At 34.7% G+C, this 26225-nt stretch overlaps 1 protein-coding gene across 8 annotated transcripts in view; it reads right to left on the reverse strand.

Annotated features, from left to right (window-relative positions):
• Nucleotides 1-26225, reverse strand: part of LOC129002182 (endophilin-A) — a 76213-nt gene that overhangs the window by 25263 nt on the left and 24725 nt on the right. For all 8 annotated transcript variants that reach the window (XM_054429803.1, XM_054429797.1, XM_054429798.1 and 5 more), the window contains 4 exons: nt 12016-12084; nt 1915-2131; nt 1101-1234; nt 22-88 (listed from right to left, as the gene is read on the reverse strand). In XM_054429803.1, the coding sequence (XP_054285778.1) occupies nt 22-88; nt 1101-1234; nt 1915-2131; nt 12016-12084 (487 nt within the window). The remainder of the gene's footprint in view (nt 1-21; nt 89-1100; nt 1235-1914; nt 2132-12015; nt 12085-26225) is intronic.

Here is a 26225-nt window from a genome sequence, read left to right on the forward strand (position 1 = left end):
AAAAAGGTGTGCAATTCTTACCTTTGGCCTGCCTTCGTCTCTTGCAGTCAAAGTCTAGCCTCCGACCTTGCAGCTTCTTCCTATGATGCTAAACAAACAAACTTTCTGTAAAATTGTGAAATAATTACAATGGAAATCCTCAGCAGATCCTTTAGGTGCACAAATTGGAGATTATAACCTAAAAAGTTATGACAGGCCTTTAAACAATTCCTCATCTCAAATAATTAGGTTGAAACCTGCAATAAGGATAAATCTATTACTATTTACAATCTGTTCATATATTGAAAATAAATTGATTTTATTGATGCAAGCTATTGTCTACTTGTTGCTTGTGTGTAAATGTGCAGGTAAAAATCTCCTATTTGTGTATGGAGATTCAACCAACTCTTTGTAACAAACCTTAGTGCATTGCTCGTCTACAAGTTGTAACTATTCGCCATAGCACAACATCAGAATTCTTCAGTTGAAGTACTTAAATAATTCTATTACATTCTTATACTCACTCTGAAGCTAAAAATCCATGAACAGTTTTTTGCTAGAGCATGAAATCATTAACATTTTTTACACCCTCAATACAACGTACAGTTTTGTTTGTGCTGATAATGTTGGTAATGTGTTTATCTGGGCTACAGCCTCAGTTCCAAACATCAACTTGAAGTTGTCTGGCTGGCCAATTTTTTGGCTGCTGAATCGTTGATAAATAACAGCTGGAGAGTTGTTTAATGTGCAAGCCACTGGTGAAACCAAACTGGGCGTTGTTACCGCTACTAGAAGAGGAATAATGATTTTTGTATGAGAGGTTATATTTTTCAACACGATGATGGTGATGATGACGATCGTGACAACAATGATACAATTCAAAAGGAAATATGAAGATTTACTGTGGCTTTAAACCTCAACAATGTTGGTTTCAGTTACCCCATCAGCTTTCTTAATCTTGGACACCTTGACTGAAAAGTTTGAAAACAGTTGAAGCAAATTTGTACTTTAAGATTTTGTTGTGTCAGCCAAGTCTTTGTTGGAGAAAAAGTAAAATCGCTCAAGACACGAACTCAAAAAATAAAAACTCAGACTTTCCTCAGGCGAAGTTCTTTACTTACCATGACTTCTTTGAGGTCCTTGGTCTGCAGATGATGCAGAGGTTCCAAGAAGTTCTGTTTACAGTTGTCGTCCAAGGAGTATTTGACATCAGCCATCTGCTTCAGCCCTTCGCCAAACTCAGCCAACGCTTGTCCTGCAAAACGTTCTCGTTTACCAACATTTTCAGCACATTTCTCTTCATAAAAGGCTTCCACCGTTAAATAGAGTGGAGTTTCTCTCAACTGTTTTTCAAATATCTGTAAGCAGTTAATCCACCACAGGAAACATTAAACATTGTAAAGGTTTTGCCAAGAACCTTTCCAATCTAGGGGTAATTGTTGAGTTTTTTTGTATGTTGATTAGTTGCAGGATGACTGCAATGATAAACAAGTCAAAACAAAAAGAAAGTGGAATCTACAAATAGGCCAAAACATTTTGTATGACAAGCTTATGCAAAATAAGCAAAATGTCATACTCAATTTTGAAAAAAAGTATTTATGATGTTTCGTATTCTGGAATCTGAGCCCATCCTCAGTTGAGAAAATGTCCAAACATACAAGAATAGAACACAATCCTAGGGGAAGCTGGGAAAACAATCAAACCCATTCACAGAATAGTAGGTACATGAATAATACTGTACAGTCAAACAAAAATAAAAACAAAATCCTTTTTTAAATCAAACAACAAGACAGTAAAAGCACATAAAACAGTAGTTTGAACACAACTAATCATGTGGTTAACTTTGATCTTTACTAATCGTGAAGCAAAAATGTTCACAATAATCACAAAGTATTACATTTTTAAAGTGCAAAACCCAAATTTCTTGTCTCCTACCGAAGATGCTGTCGTCGCCCAGTTTCTTCCCGTAGCCGACCATGGTCTCCCCCAGTACACCTTCACTCTGAGGATAGGTGGAAGCTTTGGCTTGCCCACTCAGCTTGGAGATACCCTTGACTGCGGCCATCTTGGCTCTGGCCGTGGGGTTGGGTTGCAGATACTCTTTCGTCTTCAACTGCAGCTCGTCCACCAACTCGAACGTTACGTCTGTTTTCTGTGAATAACAAAGAAATTAATGATTTAAATGTTTAGTGGTTGTGTAAAATGATGTTGAGTGTAAACATTTGAGCGTTGACTATGATGAGTTAACATAAAGTCAAATTGTTTTAAACCACACTCCATTAAATCCTGCTACGGTTCAAAACCCTGATCATGATGAGGTTTTGAGCTGTACCTGATCATTAGGCTTTAAATAAATTATCCTGGCTAAACAACTTTACACAGATAATCACACTTCATTCTACACTCATCCCTCACTAATATTTTGGTAAAAATATGCACCTAATTGTGGATCTTGATCTCAAGTGGTAATATTAATAATAATTTGAAACAATGATAAAAGTTCAGACCAATTAGTAAGTTAGCTAGACAAAGGAAACCAGGGCTAGTTGTCCCAGCTTTCTCTTTATTTACACAATCATTAAAATGGTATTAGAGTAAACATCTATTTAAAGAGGGATACTAATCGCTCTATCAAACAGAAAAAAAAACATTATTAAAATGGACTTTTAATGTTGATTTTCCGCCCTGAAAAAGATTGTTTAGAAAAAAGGTAAAATATTCAGAGGCGTGAGTATCTCCAAGGGTCCTCGGAATCCCTAATGATCCCGGCACTCTCTTTAATTAACTTGCTCTTATTTCAACAAATAATTGTTTTAATTATTTCGATTGGGTTGAACTATAGAAATTCATTAGGTTAGTAAAAGCTTAACTAATATAATATACAATATTAGAAATAGAAAAATTAAATTAGGGTGTAATTTTGTGTTTTTTTTGTTTGTAGTATTGAATGGCTGTACGGTTTAAGCAAAACCATTTGTACCATTTGTATATTATTGGGTTCTGAACTTACAGGGGTTCATTGTACATGACAATTTAACATAGATACATCAACTAGTTTGCTCTAATTGCTTATTACGTTAACAGAATAATTCTTTTGTGAAAAATTGATAATTATGAAACAATAACTAATTAAATATGGAGAGACATTTAAACAGAAAACAGCTTTAGAAATGGAAATGAAATGGAAAAATTCTATATTTATTCAGACAAAGTTAAGCCCTTTCTTACACTTAACCTGAAAAGCCCTTGTCTTCATAAATCCTTAAAATTAAGGTGAAACAAACTGTTTTTAAAACTAGGATATTTCAAAATAATCAGTTAAAACTCATATCTTGACAGAATTAATAAAAAGTCGGAGTGATGGGAAAAGTTGAGAAGTCCAATAGTTTGCGACAGTTGAGTTTGATATTGCTTCATCGTTGTTTAGCCCTTGAGGTTCTGTGTGCTAAGTATTGTTTACTCGTTGGATTTTTACCTTTATTAAATGAAAAGTCTGCAAGAAATTAGATATTATACTAAATATTTTTGTAAATGTAAATTGTATCCAACAACTTATGCTCGGTATTATTTTATATGATAAAATCACCAGTCAGTTTAATTGGTTAGACCAAATAAATGGAAGCTAAATCTAACAAAATATACTTTTTTTATGTCATCAAAACTCAAATCAGCTAAAAAAGTTAAACGATTCTAAATGATATCTATGTTCTTTAAACATTGGTTACAGTGATATTAAAATTCAGTAAATGATAATTTAGTAAATGATAATAGACAAAGGTTGATGACTTCTTATATTCTTTCAAAAGATTACTTCAGGATTACACACTTTGCTATGCAAACTATCATCCTTTGCATGCATAATTTCTATCAGGATTATGGTAGAATCATTTTATTACTCATGTAGTTTGCTAGTACAGTGTGAGCAGACTTAAACTCAGTTTAAAGTGATCATATTTTTTTTAATTTTCTAAACGTATCCAGGCTGATTTGCCACCCTTGTAGCAGCAAACCTGTGAAACTAAGGAAATTTCAAGTTTGCTTTAGGGTTGACATAGATAAAAAAAAAACTCCTTGTAGACTTGTTTAGCCAATCAAATGTATATGGGATTTTTGTGTTATTAAATAAAGTAATTGCTGCCCAATTTTTTAAAAGATTAGCTTCCTGAGAAAAGTGCAAGCTTCACTAATATTTTACATTCACTTTCAACATTGCCACCCAATATGTATATGAAGCTAGGTAGCGAGTGCTTAATGTGCTCGCTAATCAAAATGTCGCCAACATGTCGCCGGTTTGATCCTGAGAGAAGTCAGTAGCTTTTTTAAGGTTTGAAACTGGATTCAGCTGTTCCTGATCATTGGGCTTTAAATAAATGATCCTGACTGATGATACAACTGATCTCTAATGATAATAAGATCAATTCTGATGCCAAAAAACAAGCCTATTCTAGAAAATAAAATGGATCATACTGTATAATTTTGAAGAATGGTTACTGAAATTTTTATATGGGTACGGTATGAACATCCAATTTTCACCCAGAACTACATTAAAGAACATACTGGTGGTTACATATTACAACAATGGTTGATTTTGGACAACTAACATGTACTTATTAAAAATTAAATAATGGAGGTAGAACAAAACAAAATAATATTATCTACAGTATAAAATCAGCACCTTATTGTGAGATTTGAACAGGTTATCATAATTATTGTTTTGTCAGGCAAGCACCACCCATATATTCTGCACAAAGATCAGGAGAGGTAGATTGTTTTGGCGAACAGTAAAGCTCAGTTTTACATCTCTGAAGTGATAATTTAGCTATGAACTACCCCAATAAACCCCACCATAAACTGTGTAATGCTCACAGTTATGTGATCTAAGGGAGGTAGGGGGTATAAATGAATTTCACATTAAACAACTTTACGTGGTAAATGGAGATCGAGACATAAAATTGGGAACTTAGAGAATTATTTAAGGATCCGGATATTGTCGCTGAGGTACGGAGCAGAAGACTGAGATGGGCAGGGCATATTCTAAGAAAAGATGACAACTCCCTATCAAAGAACATCTTGAGGAATAACCCAGAAGGTAGAAGACCCCTTGGAAGACCGAAACTTAGATGGTTCGACCAAGTGGAGAAAGACCTGAGGAAGCTAGGGAGAAGGAAGGAAGATGCAAGAAGCAGAGACCTATGGAGGCAGTGTGTTGGGGAGGCCAAGTACCATCTAGGGTACCAGTGGCCACAGCAGTAACCAGTAACCAGTAACGTGGTAAATGTTCTAATATTTAAATGCATGAAGTGCATTACTAGTCGTCATTGGTTATTACAATTTTATCCCATAACAAAGATTAATTTATGATTTGCTTGGATTGGGAACAACTTTGTTTGTTCACAAAACCCAAACACTCCCTTTAGCCACGTTGATAAACAAATAATTCTTAAGATTTTTATCCTATTATAAAACTATGCCAAATATTTTCCTAATATTTTACAACTAATTAAATTAGGTGTAAATATGTTAAGTAGCCTAGACGGAAGTAACAAGACCAGTACAACAAAGTTTAAAAATGGCCATGGTGTTAAAAACACAAAATAGATCGTTAAAATGTGCCTTTGAATTGAAAGGTTGGACAAATTCGTCATTCACCATAGACTTCTTTCAATCAAAATTTAATAGGAAATCAAAATTTTCTGAAACGTTTCCTCTAAATGGATCTTAAAGTATTTGCAAAGTGATTAAAAGGCCCAAAGTCAGTTGGGCAGTAAATAAAGACGAATGACCCACTAATAGAATTTCAAGTTGAGTTAACAGTGATTTAATGTCACATTAAAAGGGCTTCAATAGCGTACAGCTCGGAGCCAAGAGAAAATTAGTTCTTAAAATGGTTTTCTTCTTCTCACATAGCACAGGGTGAATATCACTGTATTTATTAACTGAGAACACCAAATTGATGTTTTGCTTTCATTACCAAAGTTACCATTCATTTAATTTAATCATAATTAATAACTGATGATATTTTCCCCCTAGGTTATATTGTTTATGTTTTAAAAGAGCTCCAACAATATTTGTTATCAAACTGTATAAAATTTAAAATGCCGGCCAGAAAAAATGTCAAAGCCAAATTCTATAAAAACAACCCAGTGTATAAAAATTATGCACAGAACTAAAAAAAAAAAATGAATAGCCTACCTCTTATTCAAAATTCCTATGAAACTTAAATTGTAAATATCAGTTAAGAAACAACTAATTTATGGCAATTTTCACTAATGTAAATTTCAAAATAGTGGCCATTTAAAATGTTCAGGTTCATGAAAACTATCGTTTAAACCAATAATTATAACAAATCAAGAAATTCAAATCCAAATATAATGGAACTTAAAATCTAAAAATCGGACAATAAAGAAACATTTTCTTTATTAATCCACTTTTGAAAATGCAGCCATTATTAAATAAGATAATTAATAATTGCCAAAACTGGTTTATTTATTTACACAACTTTACTATGAAAACCAATTCTATTCCGGGACCATTTGGACACCCTAGTTTATAGTGAATCTCTTTTTTCAGAAAAAGCTTGAATAATATATATTGGATCTGAAATAACAAACTGTAGTTTTAAATGGTGCAAAAATTAGAACTTATGTTATGGCCAAACAAAAAAGGGCAACCTGCCATAGCTGTAAAAGTTACAGTTCAAAAGTTATTGCAGCTTATTGTGATTTTCCTTATAAAATGATGAAGGTTATTGACAAGTTAACAGGAGAAAGTATGTGTCAGATTGCTGATACCATTTATTTGGCTTTGTGACATTTTCTTAAGCTGATGTGAAATGGTTGCCTGTATTAAATGAAGTCTATATAAAACAAAAGAATTAATGAGAATTTACTAAACTTTTATCTCTTAAGATCATCAAATAAAACGGTAGGTATAAAAAATATATATACATAGGCCTTATAGTTTAAAAATACATAAATATATCAAGTCCACGAAAGGTTAGCTTAATCTGACAAATAGTGTTCCGAAGGTCAAAAGTGATGTGACATTTTAGTGTGGGATTAATTATTTGGTTGCCAAAACTCATCACATCCACATCACATGTGACTTGTTGCGTGATCAACGTGATATTTCATTTATATTCTACCTACGACTATTCCTCGTCATGGTATTTTCCCTCGACAACACCAAAACAAGACAGTTTGTTGATGTGAGTATTTACTCATCATGTAGTTCATGGAGCTGTCAAGTGGTTAAAAAATGTGTAACTTTTCTTTTATGGCTTAGTATTATTTTTTACTTTGATTTGAAAAGTGCAAAATATTCATAAAATTACAAATAAGTAAATAATAAACATGAATTAGAGAATTCCACCTCTTGAACCAATTTAAAAGTATGTTTTTAACTTTTTTATTTTAATTTTTTCTACAGGGGAGAACCTTTTCTTTGGCATCTAAAACAATATTTTGATTGGTTCCAAAAACATTCCCTATGGGCACTCTTAAAATGGCACCACAATTAATTTAATTGAATGTGCATTAAAGCTTGAAAATGTTTTCCAAAAGTGATTACAGTAAATTGATAATAGGGGTTTAAACTATTTATTTTGATGGCAATATAAACATCAGAGTTAAGTCTAAATTTGATCCCTTTCCTCCAGAGAGAAATAAAATACGTGATAAAAAAGAAAATCTCCGAGCCTTGATACTGAGCAATTTCAACACAACGATGAAAGATGTACAATTTGAGATTGACTCTACTTTTAACCTGTCACAATGGAGACATAGCTTCTTTCGACAATCTTCTTAACATGCAAGCAATGTCAAAACCTTAATACACCATAAAACATTACCTACTTTTTAAATTTAAATTGCATTTATAAGTTATAGAGCAATCAAACGGTGTTATTATGTCGACTCCGTAATCAGTTTACGTCATAGCATTCGTAAGTATAATACCGTTTCAAAATTTAATAATTTTGTTGAACATTTGCAAGTACTGTGACAAGTAATATAATCAGTTTCTTTTAGGTTTAAATATTATTTTTGTAAAATTAATTGTGTAATAAATAATTCTTTATCATATTGATTGCTTCTCTTTTAGATCTGCAAAACTTCCAAGGCGTAATAAGGTGAAGATACTAAAAACTGAACAGATTTTTTAACTTCTGAGTTTAGTGGAACCATCAACTTTCGATAATACAATACGACTCAACACTATTGTTTACTCTTAAGCTTGTTCTGGTGTTTTATATCTGGTTACGTTTAAGTTATACTGTCTAAATTTTTCCCCCTAATTTTAAGGTCAAATGTGAGCTTTACTTCGCTTCTAACACCACAACCCAAACAATAGTTTACAAATAGATTAACATTCATGAACAAACTTTTTAAACAATTTACAATGTAGTACTGTAGTCTTGTTCCTCAAGCGACAGCCATATTACATTAAAATTACCACTGCTACATTCCAATGTTTTCGCCACAAGGAGCGAGCTGGTCTTGTGGTAGAGGTGGGAATTTGGTTCCTGAGGTCCCAGGTTTAAATCTTGCCATTCACCAAAGGATTTGATCTAAGTGATAATGCCGCTACCCTTTAGGCTTAGTCAAGGGTAATTTAAAAAGCCGAAGCCTGGTAAAAAAAGTGTTGGCCTTGATACAGAGCACCATCTTCAGGGCAACTTGTAATACAACGGCAATACAAATTCAAAAACTTTCACTTAAAACTTCACTGTGCGGAAATAATTTGCCCTCAGGCCAGTACACTTGTAACGATGCCAGTATGTTTGAATATAGCAGTGATCATCCGGTTGTGACGTGGTTTTTCGTCAAAGATTCAATTTCTCACGTCAAGCCACGTCAAGTATAAAATCATTTAAAAATGAAATTAAATTGAAAGAGGAAAATATTAAATTAAAAACACTCTGCATGTACTGGACTGAAACATATAGTACAGGTAAAATAATACAAAAACACTCCATATAAACAACAAAATTTGTACATTCATGAAATTTCACCTGTAAGTTACTAACAATATGAGAAATGAAGATCCGATGAGTCCCCAAAATTTTGGGCGTGCTAAGGCCCTTTTTGGGGCCCTTTTTGTTCCGAAGGGCCCTTAATCCTGAATAATTTTGTTTTTACGTTTAAGGTCGTGTGAGGTGTGGTTTTCGATGGTTTTAGATATTTTAAATCGATTGGGACTAGTTTTATGTGTATTAAACCACTCCGTACAGGGTGTTTAGAAATATTATTACTTTTTACGATATTTAAACATTTATTCATAAAGTGATAAAATTAGTTACCTCCATGCATGCTCTATATAAAAGGGGATTATAGAAAATAACTAATTCTTTACTATATAAGAGGGAAGGATCTCAAGGAGTAAGAGAAAATATTAAATACCCCCGTCACAGCAAACCTGCAGACTAAGCGAATTTTAATTTGCCCGATTTTCAATTAAATCTAATAGTTTAATGAAATGAGGTCTAATAGTTTAATGAATACTTAGGTTTGCTGCTACAAGGAGGCTAATAAAGTGTGTTTATAGTAACATCTTAATAGCCTAGTATAAAACAAATAAATTTGACAAGTTTTACTAAGACATATTTATAAACAAACAAACAAAATCATTTTACACTATTCTCCTTAAGAATAACATGGAATTTTAAATTTACTATTTTTGAATTTTATTTGTAACTAACACACTTACAAAACACGTTAATATACTAAATTATTTGTTTTCTTTGAGCTCTTTAAAATGCTGTAGAGAAAAATTGGGAAACTTTGTCTTTTGAGGGTCAAAGATTACATATTTTTACGACATAAAACCCTGTTCCATGGACCGATTATGCCGGTTTCGTTAAAATTGAACCTAAATTACTCGAGTTATCATGTTTATGGACACGTATATAACATGGATATATTATATTATATATGGATATAAACACATATATACTATTTTGAGTAGATGGTGCTTTAGGCTTCTGGGGCCATCGAAATGAAAACGTAAATCGGTTTCGGGTCTATGTTTTACCATGAGACCTTCGGTAATAGCTTATCTCCTAAATGGGATGTTCGCTAAAAGGGGATGAAGGGGATGGATGAAGTTTCACACTATAACATGATAACATAGGTTACTAAGCAAAAATTTCAACTTTTAAGGTGGTGTGAATAATCTTTCAACGAGTTTATTATGCAAATCTATTAAGACCAATTTCAAATTGATATGTATTTTTCTAAGGTAGTATTAAAGTTATTTTTTTACATTTATTAAAAATTAAAACAATTGCATTTGTATATAACCTTACATTACATATTAAAATGAAGTACTTAAACTAAAGCTATTTTTCTACAATTTATGTAGTATCTCTCTTTACAATTTCATTATCACAATAATTATTCTCAGACGACTCATTAAAAATTTTATTATTCTTAGCAACTTGTCCATCTTTACTGATTTTGTCCAAGTTGGTGTTCAAGCAGGATTCCCCTTTACAAACCTAAAACCTTGCATATTGCAGAACAGGCAACACCAATCTTAAAGCACGAACAATGTGGTGCAAAAACACCTTTCATACATACTGACGTTTTTAACTTGTATCTTAAGTTCCTCAAACTTATTTTCAATCAATCCAAGTACAGTTATCTTTCGTGGTTATGACGACCAGGACAGCACTAAGACATCAGAGCAGCATTGTCGGCACAAGCATTTTTGTCCTGAACAATGGGAACGAGGTTTATGGGGTAAAAATTGGGTTTTCTTATTTACTTTACCCTCAAAACACAAAGTTTCCCAATTTTTCTCTAGAACATTTTAAATAGCTTAAAAAAATAATTTAGTATATTAACGTGTTTTTGTATGATACTAGTTACGGATAAAAATACTAAAATTATAAATTTAAAATTCCCATGTTATTCTTATGTAGAATAGTGTAAAATGATTTTTTTTATTGTTAATAGATATATTTTGATCAAACTTATTAAATTTATTTGTTTTATACTAGGCTTTTAATATTTTACTATAAACACACTTTATTAGCCGCCTTGTAGCAGCAAACCTAGGTTATCATTAAACGCAACGCTATTTTAGATTTAATTGAAAATCAAGTAAGTAAAACGGAAATTCGCTAGGTGTGCAGGTTTGCTGTGACGGGGGTATTTAATATTTTCTCTTACTCCTTGTGATCCTTCCCTCTTATATAGTAAAGAATTGCAGTTATTTTCAATAATCCCCTTTTATATAGAGCATGGAGGTAACTAATTTTTTTCACTTTATGAATAAATGTTTAAATATCGTAAAAAGTAATAATATTTCGAAACACCCTGTATGGAGTGGTATTTGTTTTATACTAGGCTGTTAAGATTTTACTATAAACACACTTTATTAGCCTCCTTGTAGCAGCAAACCTAAGTATTCATTAAACTATTAGACCCTTTTTTCATTAAACTATTAGATTTAATTGAAAATCGGACAAATTAAAATTAGCTTAGTCTGCAGGTTTGCTGTGACGGGGGTATTTAATATTTTCTCTTACTCCTTGAGATCCTTCTCTCTTATATAGTAAAGAATTACAGTTATTTTCAATAATCCCTTTTTTTTTGGATAAATGCATGGAAGTAACTAATTTCATCACTTTATGAATAAATGTTTAAATATTGTAAAAAGTAATAATATTTCTAAACACCCTGTACGGAGTGGTTTAATACACATAAAACTAGTCCCTATCGATTTAAAATAACTAAAACCATCGAAAACCACACCTCACACGACCTTAAACGTAAAAACAAAATTATTCAGGATTAAGGGCCCTTCGGAACAAAAAGGGCCCCAAAAAGGGCCTTAGCATGCCCAAAATTTTGGACCCTCATCGGATCTTCATTTCTCATATTATTAGTAACTCACAGGTGAAATTTCATGAATGTACAAATTTTGTTGTTTATAAAACCCTATTTTACCTGTACTAATATGTTTAAATGGTCATCAGCTGATCTACAAGGATGGTAAATTTACGAGGGATGTTACATCCATGGTAAAACTCACCCTTTCCATGTCGACAAACTCCAAGTCCAGCTTTGTGCCCTCCGCTCCTCCCATCTTCTCCGTCATGTACTGCAACAAGTAACAAAATTTAGAAACTTAAAAGACCAAAAACCTTTGTCAATATTCTGTAAACATTGCTGAATGTTTGAAAAAAAACAATATCCACAAGTGTGTACAAGACCCTTTGAGCTCCGAGAGTTTAAATATTGGACATGAGAGTAACATTGCCAAATTTACACATACGCCTATCTAAGCAAAAAGTATATATAATCACATAGTTATGCAACCAGTGACTTTAGAAGTACTACTCATGGCCGATGTCGTTATTGCAGTAGACTAGTTTTGAGCAAGTATCATTGGGTAAAATAATCCCAGCAGCATTCCTAACTTATGCTGCATATGTAATAATTTTGAAAACAAAACTACTCATTGAGCCTTGTCATCAACATAACATTACAAAAAATAAATCCAGGTTTTATATTTAAAAAAGCGTAAGTACTGAACAAACATTGAGTGTGTCATGTGAGAAGTGCAAAGCTTTTGCTTAAAACCTACAGAAACAAAAGAACATCACAGAAAGAGAGAAGTTTACTTTGTTTTGGCAAAGTCGCAATCTCTATACAGCTCTTACTGAGCCTTGCTTTGCTACAAACTCTTTAACTCGACTGCCAGACTGCCACCCTTTAGTTCTTTCAAAACAAGTATCTTCAAGGTTATAAATTTTTAAAATATTACACAGCATTTGATTACCTTTACTAATACATACAACAGATAATCTATATATTAATTTGAAACTGTTTTTCTTTGTGACAGCTAATTTGAGAGAACGGCTGGGCGTAGAAACACGGTAGAGGTGTCTAAAGAAAGGGCTTGGTTTGTAGATGAGCCATCAAAAGAGAAACGTGGTAAATTCCCTTGGGGCTCTGCCCCAGTGGCCTTTAAATCCCCATCCCATGTTATTCTTATCGGGGGAAAACGGGTTTTTGTCACAGCTAATTTCAGACAACGGCTGGGCGTAGAAACTTGGTAGGGGTCTCTAAAGAAAGGTCTTCGTCTGTAGATGAGCCATCAAAAGAAGAACGAGCTAAATTCCCTTGGGGCTCTGCCCCAGAGGCCTTTAAAGTTCCCTCAGCAGATTTGTTTACATTATGACCATATGTATAATTTTACACTACTTTTTAATGAAACAGCTGTTAATATTTAAACTGTGATTTACTGAATTTGTCAAAATGAAGTGTTTGCAATGGTTTTTTCTGTTTTTAAAATTGATTTTCTTCTGCATCGTGTCATGTTTTGCAATATAATGTACTATTGCCAAATCACAGTAACTCTTAAAGTTATTTCTTATGGAGTCAACTTATGTCTATTGTCAGGGTTAGTTTCTGACTTTTTTACCACTTCTTGGAGATTGTACGTAGGTGATATTCTTTGGCGTATTGCATCTGTAGACAATACTTGGGTTGGTGTAGTTATTACAATGGAAAACAGCGAGAAATTCTGGACAATTTGATATAGGCATACTAAAAATAAAACTGAATTAACAATGTGCTACATTTCTTGAGCAATCATTGAAAGAGCCGATTTGCAAACAATGGAAACATAAGAAAGTCATAGAACACAAACAAGTAGAAGAAATAGAAATAATGTGTTTTTTCTTCATTTATAATCGTTATTATAGAGAACCTTATGAGGCTATGAGTGGGAAACATTTGTAGAAAACTCTAAAAAACAAGATCAGCTTTTGAAAGAAGATAAGATATTTACAAACAATTTAGATTATATCTAACTGTTGTGTACATCGTGAGTATTTCCATTATCATTGAGTCGACTTTTATAAAGTTATCGGAAATTATGACCGTTATTCGTTTTAAAATAACGTCTGTAATGCTTCACAATTGCTCGAATTCGAGCAACAGGTACACTAGTAATTTTATAATCCTAAAAAAGTGCATTATAACAGTTAGCTAGTAGAATAACAGTTATGGTATGTGTAGTGATGATATTCTAGATAACCTCTGAACTACAAGTTGGGTGTGGGTGGAACTATAACAGTTAGCTGGTAGTATAACAGTTAGCTGGTAGGTGTTGTGGTATTGATATTCTAGATAACCTCTGAACTACAAGTTGGGTGTGGGTGAGACTATAACAGTTAGCTGGTAGTATAACAGTTAGCTGGTAGGTGTTGTGGTATTGATATTCTAGATAACCTCTGAACTACAAGTTGGGTGTGGGTGAGACTATAACAGTTAGCTGGTAGTATAACAGTTAGCTGGTAGGTGTTGTGGTATTGATATTCTAGATAACCTCTGAACTACAAGTTGGGTGTGGGTGAGACTATAACAGTTAGCTGGTAGTATAACAGTTAGCTGGTAGGTGTTGTGGTATTGATATTCTAGATAACCTCTGAACTACAAGTTGGGTGTGGGTGAGACTATAACAGTTAGCTGGTAGTATAACAGTTAGCTGGTAGGTGTTGTGGTATTGATATTCTAGATAACCTCTGAACTACAAGTTGGGTGTGGGTGAGACTATAACAGTTAGCTGGTAGGTTGTAGTGGTATTGATATATTTTAGATAACCTCTGAACTACAAGTTGGGTGTGGGTGAGACTATAACAGTTAGCTGGTAGGTTGTAGTGGTATTGATATATTTTAGATAACCTCTGAACTACAAGTTGGGTGTGGGTGAGACTATAACAGTTAGCTGGTAGTATAACAGTTAGCTGGTAGGTGTTGTGGTATTGATATTCTAGATAACCTCTGAACTACAAGTTGGGTGTGGGTGGAACTATAACAGTTAGCTATTAGTATAACAGTTAAGGTAGGTTTTGTGATATTGATATTCTAGATAACCTCTGAACTACAAGTTGGGTGTGGGTGGAACTATAACAGTTAGCTAGTAGTATAACAGTTAGCTAGTAGTATAACAGTTAAGGTAGGTTTTGTGGTATTGATATTCTAGATAACATCTGAACTACAAGTTGGGTGTGGGTGGAACTATAACAGTTAGCTAGTAGTATAACAGTTAGCTAGTAGTATAACAGTTAGCTGGTAGTACAACAGTTAGCTAGTAGTATAACAGTTAAGGTAGGTGTAGTGATATTGATATTCTAGATAACCTCTGAACTACAAGCTAGTGGGCTTAGTCAACCTCTGCATGGTAATTACATAGCTGAGTCGTTAAAGGTTACAATGAACTGACTCATTGAACAACCACAAGTTCAAACTCAATACAATAATTAAACAATGATTCCCTTTAATTTAGTTTTACTATGCTTTTTAACAAACTTTTACATCACGGCAGGAAAATTCATTTGTAAAACAAGTCAATATTTCAACTGTTACTTGAAACTAGAAAAAAACGTTTGTTCTGCCCTACCCAGAAAATCTATTACTTTTACAAGTAATTAATTCATGTCATTGCATGTGGTCAGGCAGCGTAATGTAGTCAGAGTTAATGAATTAATTGCTGAAAAGGTAAGAAGTTGCTTGTTATTAGTTATTTGTCAAAGGCGATTCGCTGATCAGAAGTAATTAAATTGTGAACCAAGATAATGGTTTGCTAGTCACAGTTAATGAAATGCAAGGTCGGGGGTAATACATTGCTTGTCAGTGGTGAATTGCTGGTCAGAAGTAATTAAATTCTGATCAATGATAGAAAATAGACGATCAGTAATGGATTGCAGGTTAGAAGTATTGAAATGTTAACACGTGATAATAAATTACTAGTCAGAGGTAATTAAATTGTGATCAAACATGGTCAGATGTAGTGAATGGCAGTAATGAAATTCTAGTGAGCAAACAAAATGTTATTTTGTAGTGGAGTGATAAGAAAATCTTCTACAACTAGATTAATATCGGTTAATGTATGATCATATTCTTTTGATATACACCAAATATTTCACTGACTAAAAGTACACCAATAGTAATACAATATTTACTAATAGAGTATTTATTATATTCCATTCTAAGAAGAATACAGATAAATACATTTCTCAATTACTTTAAGAATTACTGAATACTTATAATTACTGTTAGTATATTTGGATGAGAAAAGTAATATTTGCCTTTGTGAAACATCGCATTGGAGACTAAAACAAGCATATGATGAAGCCTGGGACTTATTGTTACTTCAAAAGAAGCTCCAAAATGAAATATGGCTAGAAAATTAGTATTCCTAAATCAGTTTACAAAATACCCCTGCCACAGAAGACCTGTAGACTAAGTGAATTTCAATCTGTCTGATTAGATTTTTTTAAATAAACAAAGAGTAGAAATACATATATGAGTAGATAATTTAATGGAAAGATGGCAAAATAAGTAATGAAACAAAGATATTTTTGCAAGATGAAACTAATTATTTCAAATTGTTAAAGAAAGCAAGTAATAGTAATATAACATTAGAAACAATATACATTCTGAATTAACTGAAGAAGAGACTGTTTGATGACACTGGAATATTCAAGTGTAGATGTAGGTGTAAGACAGAAATGAAAAACTTTGCCACCTCGCAGTGAGTAAAAGAGAAAGGTCATAGAGATTAAGTTATGAAATGTGTTTAGTGCCAGACATTTACCTTTACCTTTAAAAGTGTTTTAGTACAGAGACATTCAAGAAACAAGGAAATCACATTTAGTAATAAACCTCGTGTAAAACACCTACATCGGTCCCCAAGCATAACATTAGGGCGGAATTTACACTGAAACACTTTTATGCTGTGCGAAGTTGTTACTCTAGAATATTGTGTGAACAATACAAACATGATTTCGTAGTTGCTATTTATATCCTGCACTTGTGATTAGTGTATTTTTCTTGTAAATATGTATATGATAACTAAAATTGTTTTATATGAAATAAGAGTTTTCTCTGTAACATCCCTTCTTCTGCCATTCTACTTAAATGGTGTTTGCAATTGAGGTGTCACCGAGGTATGAATTGATTATTTAAAAAGAGTAAATGAAGTATAAAGTAAATAATTGTTGGAAATATGTAACTATCTTAATTTTTTGGTGGCTTTGTTTGGTTCTAAATTACATGAGTACATAAAATATAAGTATATATATATATACATACATAAGACTTATATATAAGTACATACATATATACATATATATATATTTATTTTTTAGCTTAAAGAATAGATTACATGGGAAACACACATAACAATAGATTCTTTTGGTTTTGTATTTACAAAAGGGTGTACAAACCATTGCTTTATGTATTTCACACTCCTTTAGCACATTTATTAAAATAAAATATTTAAATGATACCAACAGTTATATTACTATCTACATACACCTCAATAGAACAAAACTTATCTTCTCCATGGGACAAACTTTAATTATCTTTTGAATAAAAAAGGATGTTGCAAATTGGGCATGGTTTGTGGAGAGTGGTATTGTTGATGAGTTAAACATCAAAGTCCGAAGACTGACCCAGTATTATGAATGGGATCAGATGTTTTCAACATGAGGCTTAACTTGTACATCTATATTGATTGTCTCCCACCCTCGGAGTTGTGGGGTGGGAACTGGGTCAACCATAAGCATATACGAGGGGATTTCACCATTAAATTGGCCTCCTTGTCATATGGTTGTTATCTCACACGGAATGTTCAACTAGATTTATATAACAAAACGAACATGTGTTACAATTAATCTTGGGCACTCTGTAATTCCTTGATATCTTCCACACATTGTGACAATGCATTCCATGAAGGATGAGTAAGCTTATTAAGTAAAATTGTTCTACAATTAATTTTATTTAGTTAAAATTATTCAATATCTGATTTATAACTATAAACTTAATGTGTGCATTTCAATCAAATACGACTACATAATAGAAAAGAGTTTCTCGTTCAAAGCTATTTTAGAAAAACAATTATAGCAGTGACACTCATTACAAAGTACTTTAGAGGCAAGTAATATCATTAAGTTAATATGCTTTTCACAGTAGTTCACCTGTACGGTTTATGTATTGATTTAATATATAAAAATGTCATGCCATGAAAAAACTAAGCTTTCGTCTGCAGAAGTTAAGCGGACTAAAAATATTTAATTCCATCAAATCGTTTTTACTAAAACAACATTTACAACATTGCCAACTTTAACATCATAGTTAGAAGACAAAACTTCTTGAACTTCTTTCAAGCATAGAACACCAAATAAGTCATACCCAAATCAATTTGATTGGTAACTAGAATTTATTTTTATATTAATAAAAACTGAGCTAAGAGAAGTATTGTGTAATGAAGAGTAAATGGAATACAGGTGTGTGGGCTGTCTCTCCCCACTCTATATTAACATTGCATTGTGGACTCAGGTAATTTCTTAGCAAAAGCTACGTCTGTGTTACCACCTACACACCACACCTGTTACAGATTTATGTAGGTGTCAAAAGAATTTAAATGTACTACGTATTTTACTCTATATTAACTTAACCCCTTGCAAAAGAGTAAAATATACAAGTCAGATAAAAAGAGTTTTCGTATACACATAAATATACAGATTTACATGAGAGAATGTTTGTACTAAATTGCTCAAAAACTACTGAAACAACAACATTCAAAATGTATATTGACAATCATTAAGTGGGACTATCCTCTACTCATTTTATTTGTGACAACTTATTTTAAACCCTTATTTTTTGGTCCCTTAGGGTTTCAATTAAATATAGAAAGGCCAAATTTCTAAATCAATAATTAATTGAATTTTTTGTCCACCTTCCATGGTTAAAAAAAGAAATAATTGAACACCACGAGAACAGAGTCAAGTAAAAAAAAAAACACAATTTTAAATACCAAAGGTAAAGTAAAAGTGTATTTTTGAGCAAAAGTAAAATATGCCTTGAAGAGCAAAATACAGAAACGATAAAAGAAAAATAAAACTCAAGTTCTAAAATATAACAGAACGCTCTGTCACAACAAACAAAAGGGTATTCAGTGGAGTCGGCACCGGCCCCCGAGGCATTGTTTGGCTGGCATATCATACGCTGCCCTGTGTTAGTATTTGGAGCACGCAAACAATTGCCACAAGAGCCTGGCAGTTCTCCCTCCTACTTCTCTCTAGCACTTATCCACTCTTTCCCTACACTTACCCCACCTCTTCCCTAGACTTTCCCCGCTCCTTCCCTAGCCTTCCCCCACTCTCCCCCTCCCCTTCCCTGGACTTTTCCCCACCCCTTCCCTAGCCTTCCCTCACTCTCTCCCTAGACTCCCCCTCCACTTCTATAGACTCTCCCCACTCCTTCCCTAGACTCCCCCACTCCTTCCATAGACTTCACCCACTCACCCCACCCCTTCCCTAGACTTTTCCCTACTCCTTCCCTAGACTTCCCCCACCCCTTCCCCAGACTCCCCCACTCCTTCCATAGACTTCACCCACTCTCCTCCATCCCTCCCCTAGACTTTCACCCACTCCTTCCCTAGACTTCCCCCACCCCTTCCCTAGACTCCCCCACTCCTTCCATAGACTTCACCCACTCTCCCTCCATCCCTCCCCTAGACTTCTCCTACTCCTTACCTAGCCTCCAGTCTCTCCCTAGACTCCCCCACCCCTTCCCTAGACTCCCCCACCCATTCCCTAGACTCCCCCACTCCTTCCATAGACTTCACCCACTCACCCCACCCCTTCCCTAGACTTTTCCCTACTCCTTCCCTAGACTTCCCCCACCCCTTCCCTAGACTCCCCCACTCCTTCCATAGACTTCACCCACTCTCCCTCCATCCCTCCCCTAGACTTTCACCCACTCCTTCCCTAGACTTCCCCCACCCCTTCCCTAGACTCCCCCACTCCTTCCATAGACTTCACCCACTCTCCCTCCATCCCTCCCCTAGACTTTCACCTACTCCTTCCCTAGACTTCCCCCACCCCTTCCCTAGACTCCCCCACTCCTTCCATAGACTTCACCCACTCCTTTCCTAGACTTCCCCCACCACCACACGGCTGTGTGGTCGCTCACATAATACAGTACACTGATGTGTGGTGTGACGTCCGTGTATACATTTTATTCTGACATGTATCAACTCAAGTCAAAAACATTCAGAACAGTCGTTCTAAATACGACTTCTTACAAAATGGGCAATCAAATACTTCAACAGCCCATTCAAAAACGTACAATTAATTGTTACTATCTCTAATGTTTTGTGTTTTGTATAACGAGCTAACTCAATTATTTGTCGTCTGTCATTTGCAATATATGATTTCGTTATGTTATAATTGACTTAGGACTAATGTCACAGGAGGATGGATGTATGTGAACATGACTAAAATTGAGATAAAGGATAGCAAACCTATGACTACATTATGTGACTAATTAAATGTGCACACATTTCACGTATAAAAGCTACGTTAAAATGAAAATAAATTAAAGTAATACACCCTATTCCCAAAAAGGAAGGTAACAATGAATTAAAAACAAGCTTATTTGTTGAATCTATTTAGTGTAAAACCAAATATTTCTTGAAAACATTTCAGCCGAGATAATTCGAAGGTTCCAAACGAATCACGTAGATACAATATTTGATCCGGGGTGAAACGTCAAACAAAACAAATAGCCTCCAGAGTGGTTGTGGAGGGGGGGGGAGTAATCCTTTCAGAAGACAACATTCGTTCATTTAGCGTGGAACTGCGGACGATAAATAAAGGGTTGTGAGGGTTATCCGAGGTGGAAAGCTATTATTGTCCCCCACCTACGTTATCACTAATCCTTGCTAGACGTGCCACTCAGCCTTTTCACACTACTCGTAAACATGTTAGAGTAGTCTATCAAGTATACTATTTTTTTAGGGCCATATAATGTACTGATAAAAAATCATGGCATGTAACAGAATTTTTCGTTTCTTAATTTTACACTTGATAAAGGTTTCAGCGAACATTGCCAGAGACCGTCTTAGAAAATGTTTCGTAAATCGTCGTAAAGTATTATTTAATTGTAATGATAAGACGTAAGGATTAACTAATGTGTGATTTTACACCGAATCGGCACCTCCATACTTAAGGAGGAAATATCAGCCGGCGTGAGAAGGTGTACACCAAATCTGTCTTATGAAATGTCTTGAACAGTGCAGTGATTTTGAGCTCAGCAAGGTACTGTCGTAAGTTTATCGACAGACAATTGAAGTTTAAACTTGTAGGGGTTGAGGGGGGGGGGTAAAAATCCAGCTCGTACACAAGCCGTTCAACCTTTTCACGAAGGGGTACAAATACAGAGGGTTAACCAGGGTGTACGATTCGGGCATTACTCTCTCTTCTAATTTCTACAATTATAATCATCCTGATTACTTGTATCTTGCCTTCATTAAATACATTAGATTGCGTTACAAACTGAGTGGTGGACCTACATTTTATACCCCCCCCCCCCATAAATGACGTATAAATAACGTGGTTGTACGGCGAGAGGTACAATTGCAGTGCAGGGGGGGGTACTATTCCGGCCACCCACGGTTTCAAAAATTAAATAACTTTTGCCAAGTTACAAATCCCACACATTTGACACACCCTTCCCAAAGAAACAAAACACAGACGCTTTACGAGAAGACAGATGAAACCGACCTCCCACTAAGAGCCATAAACGCAATCTGCCGGACAAATATTGTGATAAGACGACAAGTGAATGACTAGGGTGGATGTTTTCACCCCTACAGTAGCGCTGGTATTGATTGGCGCCGCGAGGGGGTGGAGGGGGACAACTAGGTCACCCAGAGGAAGGGTCATCCTCCCTTAAATTGCTTGTTTTCTTTGTCCTCTTACATGTTCACTGTGGTCCCTGCGCGAACATGTAGTGAGATAGGGCAGTTATTTTTGTCATAAAAAGGATATTGTGAAAACGATCCGTGCAATTGGTCAGATTTGGAAACACTGACAGAGGAGGAAAGTTGGATGGAAATTTGACTTGCAAACTTTTAGTCAGCGAAATATTTTTTTTGAAGAATGGATTTTAAAGCTTAATTCTGGATGGAAATGTTTGGTATATTAGCCTCCAACTCTTTGACTGATAACTAATTGTTGTAGAGCAAAAAGGTTGTCAATGATTTAAAAGTTATTATATTTACGTCGCTTTATACGTCCAGTGGGGATGTACATTCTTTCGCCATACATCATCTGAAAGCTTAGATGAGTCTCTGAGCTTGGCCAGCTTACACGGGAAACAGAGATGACAGGTCCCGGCACACATTATAGATGCGAAAACTACCGATAGGTCCGGAAGGAAAATAAACGATATGTCCGGAGCACAGACAATATTTCCGGGGAAAAGGCGATAAGTCCGAGATACAAGCGATTTGTTCGGAAAATAAACGATAGGTCAGGAGAACGAAAAATTGGTTCGGAGAAGGACACAATAGGTCCGGAGAACGGAAAATAGGTCCGGAGACGGACACAATAGGTCCGGAGAACGTACAATAGGTCCGAAAAACGGAAAATAGGTCCGGAAAACGGAAAATAGGTCCTGAGAATAGACAATAGGTCCGGCAACAAACAATAACTTAGGAGAAAATGTTATATGTCCGGGAAAGAGGCAAAATGTCCTAAAACAAATTATACCCCAAAATCAGACGAAAGGTCCAGAATCAGACATTACGTTATGTATTCCCTTTTTTGATCTTCGAAGGGTCACGACTCATGGCCTTGCCTTCAATTCATCTTAACGACCTACAATTTCTGTAAGGAACAAGGATGCTTTGAAAGTACCTACAGACAAAATAAAAATGTAAGTAAGATATACATAACTGTAAATTACACTGTACAAGAAACCATCATATAAGCGTTGTACCAAGTAAAAACTACCAATGTGTAAACTCAAATTACCTTCAATTAGTCATAGAGACTTGACCGCATTCATTAAACGCCGAGATCAAATTTGCATATTTATAATTTGTATTCATCAACCTCCGACTAACAGTTATTCCAGTTTCAGATTTTCAGAAAACGAGGTCACTATCCGGGGAAGACATGTGGTATAGATGAAACATTATTAAATTGTGCTTACAGCAAACATTAAAAATGTATAATGGTAAACAAATCAATTTAGTTGGAATTTCCTTAAAGTTTACGCACCATTTCACTTGGGTGCTACATCACAATCCTGTAACTTAATAAGAAATTCAATTTTGTTTTATTCCAATCTCTATATAGCCTTACTGTCAATGGTCCTATTGTATAAAATTCCATTTTTGGAGTATGACTTTGGTATAATACAGGATTTAATTATGCTAATGATTTTGTCCCTCATTTCCGTTAATCTCGGTAATATTACTGAGTGTATGCGACTATCGCAATTTTGCATCGATTTTGATTTTTTTTAAACTAAGTACCCTTGAAGATAATTTATAGATAAAACTAATACGCAATCCTGGGGCTATAAAAATTAATTATAATATAGATAAAACTTGTGCAAAATAAAAATACATAGTTGTTCTAATCTTCATCTATTCGATTATGACATTTATTAATATTGACAGTTAGTATGATTTATGCTGTATGCATTTCAGTAATACGATTCAGGAATAAAGTGGTTTTACAAACAAACTTAGCCAGAGGTCACCAAGATTAACTGATCCCAGGATAATACGTAAGGAGACTGACGATGGAATCCACAATATCCCAGGAGACGAGGACGAGACACAGAGAGAATGGCTAAGATATCCAGAGCAGTCCCTGAAGACACGTCACCAGCACCACTGTGTCTAGGGTTCACCCCGGGCAATGGACGTAGCAAGGGGTAACTCGACGTTTACAACCACTTACACAACAGATCAAAAGGTCATTTAGGTTCAACATTGCGGTAACCATCGTATTTATGTGATATATTTGATAGCACAATACCTTCAAACATTCGATCCCCATGAAATTGTCGTCGGATTTCGTATTGACACTGTGCGACGATGTAAATTAATGACTTATCTCAAATACACCAACTTTTTAACAGGACTACTTACTGTAAACAATACTATATCTGTCACCCATCTCATTAAAGAAAACAAAGAGAGAAAATGTTTTTTAAAAACTAGCACAATCAACAAAATTTATAGCTATTTCACAAAATTCGCAACAGCCATTCCATATGGGGTGTCTACAGTACTTCCGTAACCTAAAGTCAATGGTGATATATTATATACAACGTTTCCCATAAAGACGAACCATAGTTGGAAACACACCATAGTTGGCTCAATTCAATTGACCCTTTGGTTATTCTAAAACTGGTTGCAAATTGAAACTACATTATTATGTACGGTAAAGCAATATTCCATTTCAGAGGAAAGTGAATGAATAGATATGTCAGTATATATAAATGCCAATACGTTAACAATAACGTTCACTAATTGCCGAGGCATGGACGATTGTGAGGTTGTGAGGTCGTGGGCGATGTTAAACGTTACATCCTCCCACATAGACTTAGGCACAATCGGCTCAACCCCTTCCTCACCCCTCGCTACCCCCTAAACCCTCTCCTCCCCACACAAGTTAACTATATGTCCGGGAGTATGTCTACATTTCTGTCGTATATGTCACGGTCTTACAGTCGTGACGAGTTTCAGATAGGGGGATGTTTAGTTGAACAAACGTACACAGGCTGAAAATTCCAGTTTCCATTTTTGTGAATTTTACCCTGTAACAATAAGTATAGATTTTAAAATTTAAATAGACGGAAAACAAACATTTTTAATTCTTGTCCACGCTTTCTGCGACAAATATTCAAAGTAACTTTTAACTATGCTGAACTACAGTTCAAATCATCATTCACGCCATATAATCATGATTCTGACTCTTTGAGTCTTCAGAGTTTCATTTACTATTCACTCTGTTGATTATATACATTCTAAAGGGTTGGTAGTATCCCTACTATTTATAGACATTGTTTCATCAATTTCATAAACTGTGTGGTTCTCAGTTTGCTAACCAAGCTACTGCTGCTCACTAGTGGTCCAGTATCAGCAGTCAGCACTCTAGATTCAAGACATCCAATCTCAATGCACGACGATCAATACTGTACAGCTGCATATTGCTACATTATTTTTGTTCCACCGTTTGATGTTGGTATTTATAGTATTTTCTCAATTTTAATGGGCCAACGGATTTTGATTTTTCATCCATAGTATGTAACTATTAATACTGTTACTAATTTATTTTCACACATCGATCAATTATTATTTTTCTTTATTACTTTTATGGTGTGGGGACGCGTCTAGATGTATAGCCAAATTTTTTATATTATTTGAGCGTGGAATGAGTCATATACCTTGTATAGTTTACTGGCTAAGATCAGCTGATTCTTTAGTCTGAACCATTTAAGCCAGAAAGACAGCTGGGTCAGTTTTAGAACCGTCAAAATGCTACTGACTTTTCATTGCCACCCAGCTCTTAAAAATTACAATTCGTACATTTATTCATTAGCGGTTTTAAGTTAACAATTAAATGGTTTGGTAGCTTTATGTTCCCTTTTGCTTCAGAAATACTGTGTATGAAACATGAGTATATAATGAGTGAGAGCGTTCCACGCCCAACGTCAATAATAAGTATTGTATGTGGGAACATTGCGTGCGGCCAGCGGCTTATACACGCAAAGCTATTCTGAAAACATGTTAACAACCCTGTGTTAAAACATGGAGCTTGTTTGAATTTGTGCACAAAAATGAAATGACCATTTGGACTTAATAAACTTAATTGTAGGAAATCACATTACCCAGCCCATACTTAAACCAGCGAGTACAAAGAAAACCTATTTTCAATAAGTTCAATATCAATATCAAAACAAATTGAACTCACATTAGCATACCAAAGGTAAGATCTAAAACATCCGTATCTGACTAAAACTTAAAAATTGTCTGAATCCCACATTTTACCTATAATATACTGAGTGGATATAGTCCTAGCCTTATACTCAGGGGTCGGTATTTGCATTTAAAGTAAAGCATGCAGCTTATTGACGGTTCGAAACATGGACCATGCTTTCATTGATCATTGAGCAAACGTGTTGGCTAAAGGGGTCGCCGTCAAGGTGTATCGTCGTCAAGTTGCATCGACGTCAAGGTGTATCGGCGTCAAGTTGTATCTGCTGAATTTTATCGATAACGATGATACAACGAAACGTGGTCTCGACTAAAAGCTCTTTTATTATTGACCAAGGCATCGCCATAAGGCAGCTTTCTCAATTATAGACTAATTTTCGCTCATTTTTGGGTTTGAGATTTGCTATTTACTTGGATTCTCAAGT

The sequence above is a fragment of the Macrosteles quadrilineatus genome, unplaced genomic scaffold, assembly GCF_028750875.1.
Source record: "Macrosteles quadrilineatus isolate MER2022 unplaced genomic scaffold, UCM_ALF_1.0 Scaffold_9__3_contigs__length_116548681, whole genome shotgun sequence".
In the NCBI taxonomy this organism is placed as follows: Eukaryota; Metazoa; Arthropoda; class Insecta; order Hemiptera; family Cicadellidae; genus Macrosteles; species Macrosteles quadrilineatus.